Here is a 22,377-nt window from a genome sequence, read left to right as displayed (position 1 = left end):
TTTGAGATAAGTATCTATATATCCCAGTAAAACACATTCGTGACCTAGAGCATCACTAACTATAATGTTTATAAAGAAATTCTAATACAGCTAATTAAATCTTGGTAAAGAGTTACTCCCACACATATGTAAAATTGGACCAGCAGCAATACTGATCTACCTGTTGAATCACTGCCGTCCTAGCTTTTGCAGAAGGCGTTTCATTACATTGTCATCTCTGGATCACACAAAATCAATTCACTTGACTGCAAGGTTTTCAAGACAATGAATTATTAACTGCCTTCTGCTATAATTATGCCTTTCTAAATCAAATTTTGAAATTATTAAATCAACATGACATAGAGACTGGCTTGCTTGCTGACTTCATCAAGTCAAGGAGTGGTTTTTTTTATTTATTTAGGGCTACAACCTCCCAAACATGAGAAAACTCCCTTATCTTGGTGCTGAGGATACAACACTAACTTGCAAGTGTCTGCCACAAAGAAGCAACTGAACAATTCAAACTTACTTTATTGTAGCGCTAAGATCTACTTATAACTCATCTTCTTATGGAGACTCTTTCATTTGTTAACTTAATCCAATTCCTTTATGTACCACTCCAAAAAGCTAGAGAGAAGTGGACATACGACCGCCAACTCTGGCTTTACATTCAAATACAGTAGAAGCTTAATGACACACAACAGACTCCTGAGAGTCACTCTGATGGCTCTATATGACAGATTATGTTTTCCTTCAAGTGTTTAAAAACTGAATGCCTGTTGTGTTTACAGCCTGAAGGCCAGTGCCCTCAGCAGACCCATTTATCTGAACTTTCAGTTTTCTAAATGCAGCTCTTGTCATGTTTGTATAGTTGAGGCTGGTCATGTATATGCCATTAAAGGAGTGTTACATGCATTAACTTTTTTTTGGTGTGTGCACAAACATGAACTCAGCACAACTTTGCCTTTAGAATGAAACCAAAATGGAGTTGAGCTAAATGCCACAGTGTAGTAAAGAGCAGATGTGGTCTTTATCTTACTGGGAAGGAATATATAGCCAGTGCCTATACAGCCACCGGTCAAAGCTCCTTTGGCTGCTTAGACCAAATCTCAGGTAAATCCACATACGGTAACCACATTTCATGTCAACTGCATGTTCCTGTCCCATTCTGTTTGGACACTCACCATCTCTACGTTAATTCTTCAACTTCGTCCCACTTTATAAATTGCTGTTCCTCATAACTGAAGCATAACTGAAGCATGGCTTCACAGACTGTCAGCAAATTTGCACACAATCAGGAATTAGACTTGGAAGCAATTTTTCACTTACACTATTATTTATTCTCTGCTTAGGACTTGAAAGATACTTCATTTAAGATGCAGCTGGTTCCCGATTCAAAGAGTTCACAATCTTAACAAAAAGATTTCTGTCTCACCAAGCTCTAATTTCCTACTTTTGTGTTTACCAAAAAATTCTTTCAATATTCTAGACCCCCCATCATTTGCAACTTCACTACAATTCTGGACGTCACCATTTATGTCACACTGGGGACATCCCGTGTCTACACTGTGGCAGAAATCATGCAAGACACATTGTGAAATGCAGACAGAAATGAAGATTTTTTTTTTTCTTTTTAGGTGTCTTGAAAAGCAAGATCTTAAGAGGAATTTGAAATAGCAATCAAATAGGTTTGTCTTAGTGAGGAAAGACAGAAGCTACTATATATACACATATTGAATCACACAGAGAATTCTACTCATTTTACAAAGCAGCTCTTCACTGGAAAAGTAGCAGACATGAATGAATTTGTATAAAGATGGATTAATTTAAAAAATCGGAGTCTTTCTGAATAGCTATAATTATGCTAGTCAGATAAATCATAATTGTATCTTGTACTGTATGGAGAACAGACTACATAAATGTACACACAGCATCTGCCAAAAAAACAGCTCAGAGGTTTTTCTGTATTATCTGAAATTGATTCTAAGTTTTAATAGAACTTTCCCCAAAATGATGGGATTAAAAAACCCCACACCTTTATTTTAATTACATCAAAACCAAAGATTTGTTTTGAACTCACTTTTATACATAGAGAATTCAATGCCCTTCAACTTTCCTGAGGCTTTTTTTCAAGTGTTGTTGGAGTTCAAGAAGAATGGACAACAGAAAATCCTGTCTGAAACTCTGACCACAGTGTGCTGCACTACTGTCAGGTCTGCCCTTTCCCTTCTTTTTGTTTACAAAGTCCCTCTTGCTCTAATTTCTGACTGTCTAGTAGATGTTTCTACACTGACATGAAGCAGGAAAATACTTTCCTCTCATTTCCTACAAACACAGAATTAAAACAAGGACAGATGAAGCAACTTCACTATGGCCACACAGGGCATTAGAAAGAGAGAGAAATGGATCCTGGATCTCTCGAGTCTCAGCAAGTCTTTTAATTGCAAATCCTAAACAAAGTTTAAACACAGAAAAAAAAATTAAGAAGATCTGTACAAGATCACTCGATCGGCTAATTACTGCAGTACTTTGAAAAAGTCAGAATAGAAAGTCTTTTACTTGACGTGAACTCTTACCTAGAACATCTCTTTCATGTTCAGGGACGAGAACTTTCCATTTGGATTCCTCTGGGTCACTGAAGTCAATGTTGATTAACCGGTAATTTGGAGAATGGCGGTTTGTCTTGAAAGTGAACACTGTTCCTTCATTAGTGACATACTCATACTCAGCCTCAAAGTTATCTATCAGCTTCACCCATTGAAGAATTCCTGCAAGATCAAACATATAATGTATAAATTCTTCACCTCCTGAAACAAAACCTTTTAACACCTGAGGACAAGTTCTTCCTGACAATTGCTGTAGGCTCTTTCTTGAACAACAGCAGTGACCAGAAGAGGTACAGATATGGAAAGGACCGAATATGTACTAAGAATTTACAGAGAATTCTCCAGATTAATAGGTTGCAGTAAAAAACTGCCAGTTCATAGACATGGTAACATACTGGGTTTGAGGAATTTCTAGCAAAATACACACAGAATACTGACAGAACTATGGCTAGCCTTTCACCAGCTTTCCTAAAGGGCTGCTGGAAGGCTCAGATGTTTGCTACAGAGGCTTTTCTACCACACTGACTGCCATGGAGCCAACACCGCTGAGCACAGCACATTCTTGTCAATGGAGTTCACAAGCCCCCACTTCAACAGACTTCTTGGAATGGGGAGTCACAGCTGAGTCAAAAGACTCTGCACTAAGCTTTCAAGCTCAATTTTATTTTTAACAGCTTTTTAAAACTTGCTATTTAATTAGATTTTTTTTTCCTTTCTGAAAAGAAAGTTCCTTTTTCTTAAAGTGGAAAGTTTTCCATCCTCCTTAAGCCCAGAACTTCTCACAGAACAGAAATGATGCTATTTCAGTGAGTACAACAAACTTCAATATCAGGAATTTCCCTGTCAATTCAGAAAAAACATTGTGAAATGTTCTGCAGAAGCATAAATCTGTTCATGAAACTATGATATAATGCTCATGTCAATAAAACAGAACATCAGCTTATACTACAATATTAAAAGCTGAGCAGAATAATGGAAGTAGATCATAGCTGAGCTGTAATTACTCTAAGTTTAAAAAAATAGAAGAATAACTGAGGAAGCAGTGAGATGGCTAAGGTTATTTTAAACCCTTTAAATGTAATAGGAGAGTATAGCCAGGCCTAGTACATTCATAAAGCTCATACCTCTTTATTACTGTTTTGGTTTAAGGAAAACTTCCCTGTCTCTTCATGCAAAGTGATAGGTTAGCCAACTAAATTCTACTTTTCATACTGCTGTAATACAAACTTTCCAGACAATCCAGTCAATTTAGTATCCTCTCTCTGAGTGAGCCAACTGCATGTTAAATTTTGATTTTCGCCAGGGTCCAAAGCTTTGTCCGTCTCAAGAGACTTCACATTGAAAAAAATCCTGCTAAGTCACTCCAGTTGCTCAGAGTTCTATAGAGAAAACCTGCTTTGATGCCCAGTAAAACTATTCTACCAAAGAACAACAAAACTTCATAAAAAGGAATCCCCAGACTGTTGGAAAAAAACACTTTTTTTTAATGGTAAATGTGCACAATAACTGCAGTCTCCATGACTCCAACAGAAGTTGGATTCCATGAAGAAAAAGAACGATAATGTGACATTAGGGATTGACATTGCTGCACTGCAACTCATTCATCCACTACCAAGTGAACAGTTAGTAAAAAAGCAAGAGGGTTGATAGTCTACAGGGATACACTAAGTTGTTACTACAAAATCAAGAGCATTCATCTTGTTAAAGTGGATGTTATATACTCCTTAGAAGACAAATATTGCAGACGAATTACCTCTAAACCATTGTCTCACTGAAGTGGTTAAATATGCCAATATCTAGTCTAAGTTAAGAGGCAGTAATGAGACAATTACAGTCAGACGGAAGAGACCGTTACATCAGGTACATTCACTATTGTACAGAGTATGCGCTTAGTTTTCCAGTGAGAGGAAGAAACCCTTTGCAATGAGACAGACATCATACATAAGAGGATGCATCTTTATGGCTGGTTGCAGCTGATCCAGTCGTGGCCTGTGACTAAAAGGAATATTCTAGCATTGTCTCAGATCTCTCTTCTTTGGGCCAAGGAATAACAACGTGGTGACCAACATGGCCAGTTCACTGGGCACTAATATGGTTGAAAACTGATCGGGGGTGGTGGGAGGGAACGGGACTACATAGAATGGGACCATTTATCCCCAGGTCACATCAACGGCAGCACAAGGGAGAGGCAGGCCCATGCAGCTTACTAGCTGTCACTGTCGCCCTGTCAAGCACTCTGGCCTTGCTGCTGAGTTGAGCTAACACCTAATCATTGTGAAAGAGGAGATTGTCCTTCACCACATTACTCCTAGCCTGATGCTTCTCTTTTGCTTATCTACCCTAGTAGTGAGCTGGTCCAATGAGTTAAATGACTTTAAAAGAAAAAAAATACTGTGCTGCAAAATAAAGCTTTCTCTTGCTGCCTGAACCAGCTCACTGCTCAGGCAGAGGAGTGCCGCTACATACAAGGCAGCCAGTATGCACAAGACAGTGGCAGAGAGGCTGAAGAAAAGCAACAACATTTTTCATTAACAATAAGCTGTAAGATAAGCTTGACTACAGCAAAACTGCACCCTTCCATTTTTCTCTCCTCCTCCATCAGTATGTCTCCACCTTCATGCTTCGTTTGGCATTTGCCCATGTGACTAGTAAAGCCGGTTAAATTAGCTAACCTAGAAGAAAACTAGTCTCCATTTTACAGGGTTTTTTTCCCCCCATGACAGATTAGCAAGTACAATTACCTAACCATAGGGTCAGATGAGTGAAGATGCTGACTGGCTCAAGAGGAGGGGACAGTGTTTGGTAATCCAGGAGCATGAGAAGATAGATGGGACATCTTTCCTTTCCATGGCAGCAACTGCTTAGTCTGGCTCTACCTGTCTCACCAAACTGCTCCCTCCAGTTCCCAAAACAGCCAGGGGAATGGACAAGGCAGCACATTACACCAGGAGGAGAGTCTGCTTGAACGAAAAGAATTTGAAGTGTAAAGCATACCTCATCAAAGATTCTGTCTTCCTGAAGTGTCAGAAATACATCTACAAGTCTGTCTAGACAGACACACAGACATGCATTTCCAATTCAAACTCTGCGCAAGTAGATTAAACATAACTCTTCTGTTTTTGTTTACGTGTGTGACTACTAAGTACTGTGGAAGGTTATCTGCATGGAGCTTTCACCTGGCCTGAGTTTAGGATGGATGATTCCGCAATAACTGGTTAAACATTCAAAAGCATGGTGAACTATGCACTGAGGGCCTCAAGCAGCACTCACTCACTTACAGCATGTTCTCTCTACACATGTAACAGAGCATGCTCTTACAGAAGCTGAATGAGACGGGCTGAGAGCTGTCATCTAATCATCAGGAGAGGATGTTCCAGTGACCAGAGATAAGCAAAAAAAAAAGTTTAGCACGCAGTGCAGATATGGGAAAGTGTGCTTCATCATGGAGGACTGACATTATAACTCCTGGAAGAACAATAAAGATACCTACACACAATCTAGATAGAAGAACACAAAGCCTCCTATGTAACTTGTTACATGCACCAGTTCCCAAGGGACCTAAGAAAATCGGTGAAAGTATCAATGAATATACAGCCATAGTCAAAAAAGCAGATGCCTTATTTAAGTGCATATAGCTAAGGAAATACAGAGATGAACTCTGTGGTTTCACTAAGACAACAAGCATCTGGAAAGGGCTCTGCAGGGATGGGTGACTGACAGTCTTCCCAGGAGCTACCCCAGATGCAGGAAACAAAGGTTCAAAAATAGACTAGAAGTAATTATAAAAGGCCTAAACCATAGTTTTCATATAAAACAACCTATGAAAATACCTTATGCCTTACATTAGAGAAAAGATGAATACACAAGAGCATGATAAAATATATAAAACAATGAATGACTGGGAGCTGTGTTGCCCAGACCTTATGTCAGAGCAAGGATGCCAGTCCTAGACTGTGACCACAGCCAGTTCCCCATTGCATGAGTGAAAACTCATGTGATCAGCACATACATTCTTACCAAATGGCCTGAGGTACATGCACGCATCCCATCATACAACTGGATGGATACTTGCTTGCTGGTTACATACCTGACCAAAAGTGAATGTGTGCACATTGTCACATGGTGTGCATCTATCTATCTATCCAATTATCAAAACAGGAGAGGGACTACAGAGTCTCAGAAACAAGGAATGGTCTGTTGACCCCCAAAGAGTTAATGCAAACCAGTTCCTCCTCACCTCTGAAGCACTCCAGCAAAAAGGGCACCAAGGCCCATGGGCCATGAACGGGAGGTTAGTTACCACAGTCTAGAAGCAAGGGAAGGATTCTTGCTTCAGTCTCAAACCCAGAACAATCAGCCTCTCAGTAACAAAAAGAATGGTACATCTACAAATTACTTTAAAAAGTTGTCCAAAACCAAGGTGAAGGATGGGCACTCAGCTCCTTCTTCTTTAAAAGAAAGGAGGGGAGGGGGGAGGGAAAGAATCGGATCTTGATAGAGATTTGCAGGTTTAACCAGCAGCCCTCTGAGAACGTCTGGTCTTTTGAGGAGAGCCACTGAGAAATAACATTTGTAGTCCAGGCTCCCTTATTCTTAACACTGAAGCCACTGAAGACTTCAGTTTAACCCACATAAGCATACAATGAGACAGATTTATTATACATGGGGAAAGCATGAGGTTGAAGATCTTGACAGTTTCCTGTATACTGCTGATATAACCTAATCCTTTCCTCTGTCAGTCCTTTCACTAAAACACATTGCTGAAGAGCTATAGATGCTTTTGCCTACATACTTTACACCAGTCAGTTATCCATTATCAAATAATTGCATTACAATAGGAACTGCAGTAGAGGATTTATAACCGTTATTTGATGGACGATAAAGTTATGCCACACAACAAAATCATAAACCTACATAGCTGGCTGCTCTTCTACAATGTTTAGTACAAAAGCAACATAGAGCATACAGACAATTTTTAAACAAAATTTTTGGATCCACAGAAGATCAAAAGGGAAATTGTATCAGTAAGCATCACAGATTAAGCCCTCAATCTTGTCCTGGCCTCTGAACAAAAAAAACCCCAAACATTCACTGGTCTGCTGAGAGCTCTCTGTATGATGAAGCAGCTTTGCAGCTGAATGATGACAACTACAGAAGGAAAAGCTAATTTGAACAAACTGATTATAACAGTAAGAATGATCACAGAAAGCCTGTTATCAACCTTCTTTCAGACAGAAAGGATAGAGTGGCTGAAAGCCACTGTTCATCAGTTCACAAAATATTCTCAATAGTTCCTTCTGTATTTCATGTTTCATGGAAAGGCCAAATAATCCATTCGTGGCAAATAACCTCTTGACTGTGCCAGCTGGAGAGACAGGGCTTAGTGATCAACTAATAGTAGGTTTTATCTGATGATGTGAAAAAAAAGTTTTCACAAGGTAAACACTCTCATTCAGTTTTTTTCACGTACTCTAGCAGTCAAAATTATCAGGTGAAGATATAAATGTTAATCTCCATAAATTTATATTCCATATATATTCAGTTATATCTTTTGTAAGATAGACAGTTTTCCTGGAAACAGGGCAGTGTTGAGAATGCTCAGGAAGTGAACCAAAAGGTTTGGCTCATAACAACACGACAGGCTTTCTACCTGAAAGAGCCCCACCAAGTTTCATTACGGTACACACATTAAGCAGGTACTTTTACTCAAGGAAAGATAATGATTTTTCAACTCTTAGATTAGTCTGAATTGATTTTTCAGGGAGGTACTGGAAGATAAACATATAATGTGTTTGTCTCTGAATCATAACTGGAATGTTAACAAGATCTGAAAAGACAAACAAACCCAGCCATCTTCCGCCTTAACAACTGAGCCTCCAACTTAGCTACAGGTATGACTTTCTAAACTGAATTAATTTTGATAGTTGTTCATCAGTTATTTGGAATTCACTTTACCTTTCATCTTAAAGATGATAATTTGCTCAGTCATTTCAACAAGGAAGATTTTTTTTTAAAGAGTGAAAATACAAGTCAAAACAAAAATGCCTTTAAATCTGCTCACAGAAAAGCCTTAAAACCGGTATAATTTTGGTTTTGTGATACCATATATATGTATACTAACATCCACCATGAATATCTATCTACATGCAAAACTAACTTTAGAACTTATAGTTTTTATGTATGTTTTATGCTAGAATTGTAACAGATTTGTCTCCTAAACCTGAATGATCAATGCATTCAATACTACCAGCATGGGAGACAGAAGAGGGAAAAACATGCTGTTTTAGTTCAATACCTTGCTACTGACAGATTAATCAACACATACATCTACATGACAGCACACCTTAGTAGGACATAAGAGGACAGTAACTTCATAGCCTTAACACTTTCACTTCCAAGAGTTGGATACTGCAAGAAAGCCTTATAAAAGCAGAAGCCTCATAGGTACATGCATTATTAAGCACTTTCAACTTATTTACTTTCTTTCATTTTCTATGTTTTCCCCCTTCCTTTAAGAGAAATACACATTTTACTGAATTTTTTATAAATAAATAGAAATGAATGTGTCTCTCGCTTAGGTCTTAAATCCTGTGAAGATACAAATCTTAATTTTAATTAAGTTGTCATTTCCTTCTTACCTCACTGTATTTTTAAGGTAAATTTTACAAAGTCACTGTATCTTCGAACTCTGGATTTCTTTTCATCTTTATTTCTGGAAGGAAATAGAATCATTTAGGTGGGAGAAGACCTTTAAGATCATTGAGTCCAACCATTAACCTAACACTGCCAAGTTCACCACTAAACCATGTCCCTAAGTGCCACATCTACACTCTCTTTTAAATACCTCCAGGGATGGTGACTCAACCACTTCCCTGGGCAGCCTGTTCCAATGCTTGACAGTCCTTTTGGTGAAGAAATTTTTCCTAATATCCAGTCTAAACCTCCCCTGGCACAACTTGAGGCAGTTTCCTCTTGTTCTATCACTTGTTGCTTGGGAGAACAGACCAACACCCACCTCACTACAACCTCCTCTCAGGTAGATGTAGAGAGCAATAAGGTCTCCTGTCAGCCTCCTTTGCTCCAGGCTAAATAATCCCAATTCCCTCAGCTGCTCCTCATAAGACTTGTGCTCTAAACCCTTCACCAGCTTCATTGTCCTTCTTTGGATGCAGTCCATCACCTCAACGTCTTTTTTGTAGTGAGGGGCCCAAAACCAAACACAGTATTCGAGGTGCAGCCTCACCAGTGTCAAGTACAGGGGGATGATCTCTTCCCTAGTCCTACTGGCCACGCTATTTCTGATATAAGCCAGGATGCTATTGGCCTTCTTGGCCACCTGGGCACACTGCTGGCTCATATTCAGCTGGCTGTCGACCAACACCCCCATGTCCTTTTCTGCCAGGCAGCTTTCCAGCCACTCTTCCCCAAGCCTGTCACATTGCATGGGGTTGTTGTTACCCAAGTGCAGGACCTGGCCCTGAGCCTTGCTGAAACTCATACAATGGGCCTCGATCCAGCTTGTCCAGATCCCTCTGTAGAGCCTCCCTACCCTTGAGCAGATCAACACTCCCACCCAACTTCGTGTCATCTGCAAATTTATGGAGGATGCACTTGATGTCCTCATCCATATTGCTGATAAAGATATTAAACAGAACTGGCCCCAGTACTGATCCCAGGGGAACACCACTTGTGACTGGCCACCAACTGGATTTAACTCCATTCACCATAACTCTTTGGGCCCAGTCATCCAGTCAGTTTTTTACCCAGCTAAGAGTACATCCGTCCAAGCCATGAGCAGCCACAGTTTCTCCAGGAGAATGCTGTGGGAAATGGTGTCAAAGGCTTTACTAAAGTCTAGGTAGACAACATCCACAGCCTTTTCCTCATTTACTACGCTGGTCACCTTGTCATAGGAGATCAGGTTAGTCAAGCAGGACCTGCCTTTCATAAACCCATGCTGACTGGGCCTGATGACCTGGTTGTCCTGTAATGGTACCCAGAGAACAACTGGTCTTACTGTTAAAGATCGAGGTAAAGGCAGTGTTAAGTACCTCAGCCTTTTCTTCATCCTATATCCTCCCCGTCTCCAGTAAAGGATGGAACTTCTCCTTAGCTCTCCTTTGGCTGCTGATGTATTTATAGAAACATTTTTTATTGTCTCTTATGGCAGTAGCCAGATTAAGCTCTAGTTGGGCTTCAGTCCTTCTAATTTTCTCCCTGCATAACCTCACAACGACCTTGTAGTCCTCCTGAGTTGTCTGCCCCTTCTTCCAAAGGTCATAAACTCTCCTTTTTTTCTTGAGTTCCAGTCAAAGCTCTCTGTTCAGCCACGCCAGTCGTCTTCCCCGTCGGCTCTTCTTTTGGCACCTGAGGACAGCTTGCTCCTGCACCTTTAAGATTTCCTTCTTAGAGAATGTCCAGCCTTCCTGGACCCCTTTGCTCTTCAGGACTGCCTCCCAAAGGACTCTGTCAACCAGTCTCCTAAACAGGCCAAAGTCTGCCTTCCAGAAGTCCAAGGCAGCATTCTGCTGAACCTCCTCCTTACTTCTCCAAGAATCAAAAACTATCATTTCATGATTGCTCTGCCTAAGATGGCCTCCAACCATCACCCATCACACCATCCACAAGTACTTCTCTGTTCACAAGCAACATGTCCAGTGGGGCACTTTCCCTAGCTGGCTCACTCATCAGCTGTGTCAGAAGTTACCTTCCACACACTCCAGGAGCCTCCTAGACTGTTTCCTCTCCACTGTATTGTATTTCCAGCAGACATCTGGTAAGTTGAATTCCCCCATGAGAACAAAGGCTAGCATTTGTGAGACTTCTCCCAGCTGCTTGTACAATATTTCGTCTGCCTCTACATCCCAGTTGGGTGGTCTATAACAGACTCCCACAACAATATCTGCCTTGTTGGCCTTCTCTCTGATTCTTACCTATAAACACTCAACTCCATCTCCACCACCATTAACCTCTAGACAATCAAAAGACTCCCTAACATACAGGGCTACCCCACTGCCTTTCCTTCCTTGCCCATCCCTTCTGAAGAGTTTATAGCCATGTTGTGTGAGTCATCCCACCATGTTTCCGTGATGGCAACTAGATCATAGTTTTCCTGCTGCACAATAGCTTCCTGTTTGCTGCCCACGCTGTATGCACTCGTGTTGCTGCACTTCAGTTGGGCTACTGATCCCATCACCTTTTTGAGGGGATAAGCCCTAATTCCTATGTGACCATTCTCAGGTGCTTCTGTGGTTTCTAATGTATCAGTAACGCTTGTGTCTTTGCTGCCCCATGGATCTCTATCCCCTACCTCCACTGACATGGCAGACCGAAGGAAAGCACAAGCACAATCAATAGTTAAACTCTACAATTTAGGACTCTGTTAGTGGATTATTATATTTTTCTCTGTTGCAGGAAAATGGATGAAAACCACTCATTCCCACATCATTTCTGCTTTTTATGTTCCTTACTGAAGAGAAAGCTCTTACTCCCCAAACTTTATTTTCTTCAAGAATCATCTGCATCCTTTATAGAATCCATTTTCCAATATTAACTTATCTACATAGCCTGTAGTATATTTAAAATGGCTTAAAATTTATAATACATGTGTATATACACACATTCATGTTAAGTTTTGAACACCTTTGCTGTGGCAGAGGAATATCTTTTGCCCTTGGGCTGTCAACCACTATCTGAAAATTTGTTTCACTTGCTAGGTGTCTGGCAACCTCTATTACATCTCCAGAAACCTTAATCACAGGATATACAAAGCCTTTCATCACAGGGGGAGCCAAATCTCATGGTGCAATTTAGTCTGGTAGTTACATCTCCTTTTAGTATTTTCCCATTTATATTTTCTCCTTTTCTATCTTGAATTTACCCTATACACTGTAACAGGCAATGTTTAACTACTGCATGTCACATGGCCATAATTCACTATAATGCATTCTCACCATATTTCTCATGATGTCAGAGAGCATCCTGTTTCTCACACCAATGACTGCTGGATATTTAGCTATAACAGAATCCAATATTAGGCAGCTGTCATCTTTCAGAGTATGTTAGAACAATTTGAGCTTGCTTTAGGATAGCTACAGTACACAGCTTTCAAATAGCGGTGTACAGCACCTTCCTATGTGAAATGAGACAGAGCAGAAATCATGGTTATACATTGATGCATTTTGCCCATCCCTTCAGTCTGTCTCAGCAGCTCTATCCTGAAAGCACAAACATACCCAAGAACCTCAGTGCTTAGGAGATTTCTACCAGCTAGAATATCTCTAACTGAAATAGTTTTACTTTACCTGCAAACCTTGAGCCACCACAATGATGTTAATCTCTTGCTTCCTACTTCCCCTGTCAGATGCATCAACTGTGCATCTTCACTTGATTTGCACCTTCTGACTGCTGAAGACCCTTCTTCAGAAATACTCTGAAATTATGAGTCAGCTACCCCATTCTATAGGCATCACTTCCTCTGAGACCTCTGACTTTGCTCCACCAGCAGTGTTGTTAAAAAAGAAGCAAACAAAACAAACAAACAAAAAAATTCCACAACCAACCCAACTGCAAAACGTAAGAGCCTGACAGATCATGCTTGTGGTAAATAGCTAGCCATTCCTCCCTACATTTTATTCTCCATATTTGGTATCTAGTGAAGAATTAGTTAGTCTACCGATTAACTAATTCAGTGACATACCACACAGTTGGACACAAAAAAAGTATTAAGGAAAAACACAGTGCTGTTTCTGATGTTTCCAATGTCAAAAACTTTTTACCTCAGAATTTCTGCACTTGTTACTGTGGATACCCAAGGAAGTTGAATTTCTTTTTAAAAATAATATGAAAAGTTTTATCCCTACTGTAGAATTTCACATAATTTATCACCAGAGAAGAGACCTATGAGGACAGGAACAAAAAGATGCTTACGATGACAACTGAATCATGCAATATTTGTTGCTCTCAAGCTCTTGATCTGAGCCAGGCAGCTATGCAAAAGAACTCAGGGGTTTTTTGCCTCTTTCTTCTTCACAGCCACAAATACTTAACTGCCTCACTCTGGTCTCCAAAGGCAAGAGAGATTTTCAGAAATTTGGACTTTCTTTAAAAGTAAGATCTCTTAATCTCTTGGGACCTGACTTCACTTATGTCTGAGGAAGGCAATACTGGAGAGGAGATATTAAGATGTCCCTGAAAGGAATGCAACTCTACTGTGTTTGTACTTGGAGGGGTCTCAGTACCACTCATCCCGCAGATGATGGATGACAGCTACTCAACAATCATGAAAAGTTAAAGGTATTTGCAATATAAAAAATAAATAAATGGAAGGAGGCAATATTTATTCCTTTGAATTAAAAAGTTCAGATATGACAAGATATATCAAAGATTAGCCCATAAGAAAGAAATCAAGCACTTGTATGAGCAGAGATTTCTCAATCAGTTGCAAGGCTTCTATTTTATTTCGATTTGAATGATCACTCGAAAGACAGGAGAAGAGAATAGATACGCTTTGAGAGAGTTATAGCTTATGTCCTTACGTACCAGAACACAGCAACAGAAAAACAGGAACTGAAGGTGTATCTCTCTCTCACATGCCACACTAATATACACAAAGGAAAGCACAAATACATAATCTAAAAAATAACTTCATTATGAATAGCATTTATAAATGAAATATCCAGTCAGAGAGTAGCAGCATGAAGATCTCCTTGCTCAAATTAACAGCAAGTTATTAGCTACAGCAATTTTATTGCTAACGATTTGCCTCCAATTAAACAAAATGATACTGACAGCAAAACTCTTTGGAATTGCCATTTAAGGGATATGAAACTGTTTTCTTAATGTAAACACTGTATTGTTGAGGCTTCACCCATATCTTCCAAGACCTAATTGATTTTTTTTCCTCCCTATTTGTTAGGGAACTAGGACATAATGGCCTTGTTTCAATATTGATTTTTGAAAGGTTTTTTTTTTTTTTGTAAAGTTACTTCAATCACAGAAAAGTCTTTCAAAAAAAGAAGAGTACTCCCTCCTACCACATTCCACTTTCTAGCTGACATCTACATCTCCTCACTACCCTTTTTTTCTTCATTTTCATTACAAAGGTTTTGATCCACTTTTTCAGGCTACACAGCACATACTGACTCATCCCTTTGATGTTACTGTATATAGCACTGTTCTGTGCCTTTTTTTTTTTTTTTTTTTAAAAGAGAGTCTTATACATTGTAAGACTAACTAAAATACAAAAGGCCAGATAAACCAGTTTTCAGCAGGAAGTGGACAAGCATCACCTTTGTTTTTCCACCTGCCCTCAAGCCACATACATGCTTTCTTCTTTGGGGGGGCGGGGGTGGGGAAGAACAACCTTCTAAACAAAGGAACAAAATAAAAATTCTTATGGCCGATAACCCTGCTCTTAAATTCCTTCTTACAACCTGTCTCTGCCAGTCTAGTACGAAGCAGTTCCAGTTGACAATGACTAAGCAATCAGCAAGCTATGAGCTTCGGCTTTTTCTCAATTTTTATTGCATTTTTCCAAGCCAGTGGTTCTCAAATATTTTACACTATCTCCTCTTCCCATATACATGTTCTCCCACCACCTTCCACTGATTCCACCAGACACAAACTGACAATCTCCAAGCAGCTAGGTACCCAAGCATAAGAGTCCCTACCACTGTCCTGTCTCCCCAAACTCCTTGTACCTCCAATTTACACACACCTGTTTAGCTTCTATCCAGTGGAATCCCTTTCAATCCAACAATCCAGACTGTGCTTTCCAACTAGCCGTCCCTCCCAACTTTTTGCATTCCAGAAGTCACAGCAGCCTTTCATAGTTTCTATGTGCACAGAGGTTATAACGAGAAGTACCTCTTCTGCTCCTCATGCTGCCTTATATCCCTCCTTTGTCCCCCTCTGTTTTCAGGCTTCTGCTCCCCCAGGAAGAGGAAAGTGGGGCTCCGCCCAGAGCTCTGAGTCAGTGACTCATAAATCAGCTCTATGGTACTCACAACAAGAGGATCCTGATTTATTTATTAGGCTTCCTAGCTGCTACCATAATACGAAATAAAGAAAAAGGTCAATATTAAGAACAACTTCAAGAAGACCAATAGGCCATGTCATGTTGGTTTAAGTTCATAGCCAAGGCTGATTAAAGAGCTTTTATTTCTTGTTGCACACCAACAGATTTGTGCTAAATCCACTCTTCCCAGCACCAAACCACACATTTAGAAGAATAAATACTCAAGGCTGACAATCTAATCTAAAAGAAACAATTTCTCAAGAAAATGGAAAAACAAAATTATTACTAGGCACAGAAACAGTAAGTGACATGCTATAGAAAAAGCAGTGCTGTTTTTCCTTTGGCTTTGGGGTTTTTTTTGTTTGTTTCTTTGGGGTTTTTTTGTAAGGTGTACAACAAGGTTTGCTAATGTAAATTGCTTGATTACTGTGTATCCAGCTGTTTGGCTAATACAAGGCATTTTCAGGTATACCAAGAACAACAGTTAAGCAAAGCGATTAGTGAGAGAAGTTTTGTTTGACTGGTTCAACATACAAGCAAACTTGAGGGCTGTCTGTATTACAGAAGACAAGTTTGATAAAATAGCTACTAAAAAATTGTGCCTTACGATGTCAGCTACTGGGAGAATGTGTGTGTTTGTTTTTTAAAGCAATACTTCGCAATAGATAACTTTTAAGTGTTTGTTATAAGAGTCAAGGCCTGAAAATTCTACTTGCAGTTTGGCAAGATAAGTAGGGAAATCTGGAGTCTTGAGTGAGGGATAATCTTCTGGACATGAACCCACAGTGCTGTCCTTCCTGACATAATGTACAGCTGCTACACCTCTGCTACTGAAATTTCATAAATCAAAATTAAACTGTATTAGTTGGTTCAATGGCTGACAGAGTGGTGAAATCCTGACAAGTCCCATAATTTTAAATTTTCCCTAATTTTTCTAATCCCCACGCCATAAGCAACCAAAGAGGCAAGCATGAAGGGAAACGCCCCCACATCCACAGCTACTTGAAGCAGAGTATAGCAAGGGAGTTTCCCCAGAAGCTTAAAGAAATAGCCCAGCTGTCTTCTCCCAGGGGCATCTTCTCCCACAATACTGTGAATTATGACCACAGGTATCTAGTCTTCATGAATGGAGTATTTGCAAAACACTTTGATATGAGATAAAGCTTTTTTTTAAAGTGTACATTGTTAAGTTAGTTGTAAACATAAAATTCCAATTAGTAGACCTGCTCATTTCTAACACAAAGAGTTTCTGTGGTAAAAATTAAGCTGCAAACAGTTAACCTGGTGGGATTCACAAGGTGCATGTGGTAGTAGGGGAGCAGGGGAAACAACATCCTCTAAACCTCTTATCTTTTCAGACTAATTTAAAATTCTCATAAAAAATAGCTATGTATTTGTCATAAATTACTTATCACAGTGATTTTCTATTCTAAAAAGGAGCATTCTTGGCACAAATAGTTCACAATGGCCCACTTAAAAACCTAGCAAACAACCTGAATATTTGAAGAGGAAGATGACTCAGTCTGTATACAGTATAAATTTTGTGAAGTGGGGAGAAGAGAAGCATGAAGAACATTTTAGCTAACCTGGGAAGCAGAAACAATGCCCAGATGCTCCCTGTAATGTTCGTGGAAAGAAACAGGAACACTGCTGTATAGATTACCTTCTGGGGAAAACAAGCTGACAAGGATTATTACAGAAGATTGCACTGCAAGTTCAATTAACCTATGGCTGTTGACAAAATATCATGAGTAATCACATATAATAAAGGGGGAAGAGCTATCTGACACACTTAAAAGTTTCAGCAGTAGAAATAAGCAAGTAAAATCCTCTACATTTCTTAAACATTTAGTAATAATCTACTCCCATTTATTAGGTGTGATCTCCACTCTGAGTCAAGAACATTTCCTGCCCAACACAGGGCAAGTTAACTTCCACTGGTCCACAGTCACTGAAACATTTCCAACAAAAACAAACAAAAACAAACAAACAAACAAAAAACCAAAAAAACCCAAAAAAAACCCCAACAAATCAATGAATGCACAAGATACAACTGCCCTCAGCACAGCAGAACTACTAAAATGTCATGCTTGCACAGAGCCTTTAATGATACCATTATCTCCTCACTTACTCCCTTTATATTGTACATGCAAAGAGAAGCCACAACTCATGCTGTACAGAGAGTTAATGAAATTAATTAACTCAAGATTACTAATGAAATAATGAAGTGGCAAATATTGGGCAAACCATGTTTCACAAAAAGATAACTTGCAAGAAAGTTAAGCCAGAGGTTCCTGGTTCTTCCTTTTCAGCCTCCAAGATGGAAAAGCTGCAGATTTACTTATTTATTTGTATTGTCTAGATATCCAGTAGAAACAGGATAGGCATGTAATTGAGCATAAATATGGAAAAAGGTCACGATTTAAGGAGACATAAAAGGTTTTACAGCTTTGTTTTTTTCAATTGGATATGCTTATCCTGTTGCATTAATCTTTTCAAAACAGCCAGAAACTAATTTAATTTGAAATAGAAAGGAAATCTTTTTCTTGCTATTAAAATATGCTACATGTAAATAAAAGTAAAAAGGAAACACTACACATTCCTTCCATCTGCTGGGGAAAGACATATCTGAACTCCTGTAAGCCTGTTATGGGCTATATTGTGTTGCTCAATAATTCCCACAGTAGCTGACTCATACGTGAATTCACAGTCATCTTCTGAGTTCTGTCAGGCAGATATTTGATAAGTGTTTTTCATTTCCACACATGAAACAATGTCTCATTTTGCATTCCTCTTTCCTTCCTTCTTTTCCCAAGATGAATCCCTGCCCTGCTTCTCCACTCTACCCTTCAAATTTAAGCAAAATAATTGAACCAGATACTGTGTTGTTGAGGGAAAATGATGGGGTTCTTTTGTCTTGCAGACCAATAAAACAAAACTTCACTCTGCTCAAGCAGGTCTCTTAACGTACAGGTAAAAAAAAAAATTTAAAAAAAAAGTACCACATTTCTAATATACACTGCTAGAAACAAATCCCCCAAGTGAGCTAGCCAACCTTAATTCTAACAACCTTCCCCAAGTACAGAGTATTTACTCTATTGCAATGTAACTTTTTAAACTACGACTTTATATATAAATTCAGAACTATAGGAAGTTAGTTGATATCGGACTTGAAATATTCCACAAGAGTATAACCCCCTCCTGTGTGCTGAATTCTAATTCGAGATCAGATAAAACAAACCCCTAAAGATGAATAATGAAAAACTATATCATAATCTCTATACATGACAGAGAAGACTTAAAGTTATCTATGCTTTTATGAAACCTGCTACCTCCCAACCTCTAATTATATCCAGTGTAATATTGCCATACTGCATGGAATTTTTCAATATTTTTTTCTTAAGGCCTTCTTTAAATGGGAAAAATGATAAAAGCAATTACTATTTCTAAATAAGCTGTACAGCACACCACCAAAGGGATCCAAACTATGAATCATTTCATGGCAACACAAACGTCTTTCACTTAATACAAGGGCCTCAACCTAGAAACCAGAACATTACTATTCAGTATGAGAAGAGCTAGCAAAATGTAACATGCCTATAAAATGTCTGGGACAGGAGTAGTTTAGTACCTTGATCCCCTTTATAGTCAAGGGAAGCCCTACCTTTTGTTTTGCCCCATCTAGACAAGTGAAGCTGGATCTGCCTACTCATCCTTCAGCCTTTCTGCTACAGCCAGGATGCTGCTGTAGAGTAACATAACCAGTACATTGAGCATGTGAGCTAGTACAATGGTAGTGTGGCTTTAGTCCTTAAGTATATGCACATGCACTTATTTTTACCTGCTGCTCAAAGAGTATTTAAATTGAGGTACTCAAGGACATTTAACAGGATAAAGGACAGTCCTGTAACCACCCTCTGTTAGATTTTAAAGGACAGATCAAAGCAATTGTCATAGGGAACAGGGGTGTTAGTGCTCTATTACAGAAGGAGGCAAAAAAAAAAAAAAGGAGGGGGAAAAAAATAGTAGATGACCCAAGTACAGAATTACTGTAAGACCATTTATAATAAAAGAAAACCAGTCGTGCCCCTTAATTTTTGTGGTGCATTCTAAATATTAGGTCCCTTCCATTAATTACCATCTCTTTTTTCTCTCCTCATTACAGAACTGTAGTCCAATGGCTGGCACATTTGACAGAAGTTTTCTTCGCTCAATCAACTTCAACAATCCAGTAACCAGTTTAGTCAATATCATCTTAAAATGGTCATCTTCTCAGCTTTCAGTTGCAAATTCAGGCTACTTGTACACGTCTTTCCTCAGCAAGCATCTCCAGGATGTAAAAGCATCTCAACTGAAATAATCAGAGCCTCTCCTCTTTCTAATCTAATGTTATTTCACCTCTTCTTTAAGATTACTAAATTGGCATTTCACTGTCAAAGTACTCTGTCCTTAAAACATACAAGAAGCACCTGTATCAGATGTGTTATCTGCTAGATCCTAGGCTACTTCTAATATCCTAATATTTTCTTTCATTTTTTAATTTCCCTCATTCCCTCCTTGCCAGTCGGTACAATTTCTGAAATAACTAACACTCACTTAAATAGTCCAGCAGCTCGTGTTTTGGTTTTTTTTGGTTTTGTTTTGTGTTTTTTGGTGGGGGTTTTTTTGGTGGTTTTTTTTGTTTTTTTTTTTTAAGATCTTCTTTCATGAACACCTGTGTCTTAATCAGATCATTTTCTCACTCACCTCAGCTTTGTACTTTTTTCAAATGCCACAGGAGGAATGTTCCTGTTTTAATTTTTGAAAATGCCTTTCAATTTTGTGGTTTTTCCTTTTTCTTTCCCTACCTTTATTTTTATAAGCACATGAGCTAACAGTCATGGGCACCCTCCGCAATCAGTACAGAGGTCCAAAACTGTCCAGAGTACTACCTGTATCCCACATGAACTGAATTATCCTCAGGACTCTCATTTCACACAGACTGTTTCTGCATAATAGCTACAGGGCAAGCACAGGAACACAGGAGCCTCAGCTAATGGTCTAAACAGGTAAATTCAGTCCATCATCTCCTCTAACACATCTAGGGTCTGGAAGTGATTCTCACTTTATCTCCAACACAGAATTTGGCAGTGACCAAATTCCTGCAGTACAGCATAATGTAGGAAAATTCATTAACCATCTCATCCATCCTTTGGATCTCACAGCAGCCAATGATGCAAGTAGCTGTCGGATGACATTAATGAACATGTGGCTTAGAGCAACGTAGCCTCGTTAGTTAATAGTTCATTCAAGAAAATGGGCATACAAATTTAAAACCAGACAGAACTGCCATATTCATCTACCCTATATGTCCTTTAAATCATATACCACCACATCAACTAATACTATGATATTCCAGTGCATTTCCCAGTCATAGCGGTTAGACTTTATTTCAACTCGGAGAACATGCTTATCTAACACACTACGAATTGATCAGTTGTCACCTCTGAGAAAAGTCAGAACAGAAAACAGGTTGTTTAAGGAGCTCTCTAGAAACCTAGCTGTGCTTATTGCTGCTCCTTCTAATACACGGATCGGTTTTGAAACTGTGCCATCTCAGGTCACCACAATTGCTCGCGATGACAAAGCCCTGCTGAACGCTATAACAATTTGGGTAAACAAACGCACAGGAAGGGTGCCTCTTAAAAAACTACGAAGCATAAACATAATCTTGTATGCAATGAAGAGACACTTAAGTCTCTGAACACTGGAACTAATGGAACCTGGCGTACAAATTTATATGAAGTCAGCTGACATTTTAACTCATATTAAGATTCAGCATAAGCAGAGTCTCATCAGAGAATTCACACAGAAGAGAGCTGTTATGAATGTCACAGTTGAAGGACAAACTGCCATTCCCTTTCATGTATCTGACAATCCACAAGGAAGAGAACCTTGATGAAAAGCATCTTAAGTCTAATCAAAAATTTCTTCTGAAGCCTTCTCCACATCTCAGGCATCCGTAATATTGCTCATCCGACTGAATCTTCAAGGTATAACGAGATCAAGTTTATGCCATAGCCCTTCATTAACAGATTCTCACCTCTCACAAGCCACCTGACCTCCTTGTGACAGTTGCACCATGGGGACTCCTACCTTTCCATCACAACTGATTGAATTTGGGAGGCAATGGTTCAAAAAGCAAAGTGGGATTAAGCATCTCTTATTTCCATGCAAATAAGGAACAGAAGACATCCATCCACATTCATTAGAGAAAACAGTGATTCAGTAGCTATTCTAGGCTATCTCATGCTGTCCTACTGCTGTTATTCATCTGACTAAATGGGGCAAAAGTATCCTTGCAGGCTGACCAACCTAGTAAGCAGAGCTTTAAACTAGAAATGACAGAGGAGAAAGATTCTTCAACAAACAAGTAAAGAAGTTGTGGATAGGGAAGGCAAGCCAAGGGACTGGGTAATAGGAAGAGAAGGGACACAGCAATCCACAGAACAGAGCTGAAGTGTAATCTCTCCAAGCATAGGCATGTAATGAAGGAAGTGCCTGCAGAACAGCCTCATGGAGAAAGCTCTCAAACCTGTACTAGGGAATCAGCATGCTTGCGTGCCTGCCTGAACTGCCTCTACACACAACACAGGGAACAAACAGGAGGAGTTAGAAGTCTGTGCACAGTTTCTGAGCTATGACCTCATTGGGGTCATAGAGACATGGTGGGATAGCTCACAGGACTGGAATGCTGCGATGGATGGATAAAGGGTTTTTAGGAAGGACCAACTG

The 22,377-nt window shown here is 39.4% G+C and overlaps 1 protein-coding gene across 2 annotated transcripts in view; it reads right to left on the bottom strand.

Annotated features, from left to right (window-relative positions):
- Positions 1 to 22,377, bottom strand: part of PREP (prolyl endopeptidase) — a 108,827-nt gene that overhangs the window by 52,086 nt on the left and 34,364 nt on the right. For both annotated transcript variants that reach the window (XM_074819426.1, XM_074819427.1), the window contains exon 8: positions 2,556 to 2,747. In XM_074819426.1, coding sequence (XP_074675527.1) covers positions 2,556 to 2,747 — 192 coding nt within the window. The remainder of the gene's footprint in view (positions 1 to 2,555; positions 2,748 to 22,377) is intronic.

This window comes from Strix aluco, chromosome 3, assembly GCF_031877795.1.
Source record: "Strix aluco isolate bStrAlu1 chromosome 3, bStrAlu1.hap1, whole genome shotgun sequence".
In the NCBI taxonomy this organism is placed as follows: Eukaryota; Metazoa; Chordata; class Aves; order Strigiformes; family Strigidae; genus Strix; species Strix aluco.
The sequence above is the reverse complement of the archived record's forward strand: the minus strand, read 5'-3'. Positions and strand labels throughout refer to the sequence as shown.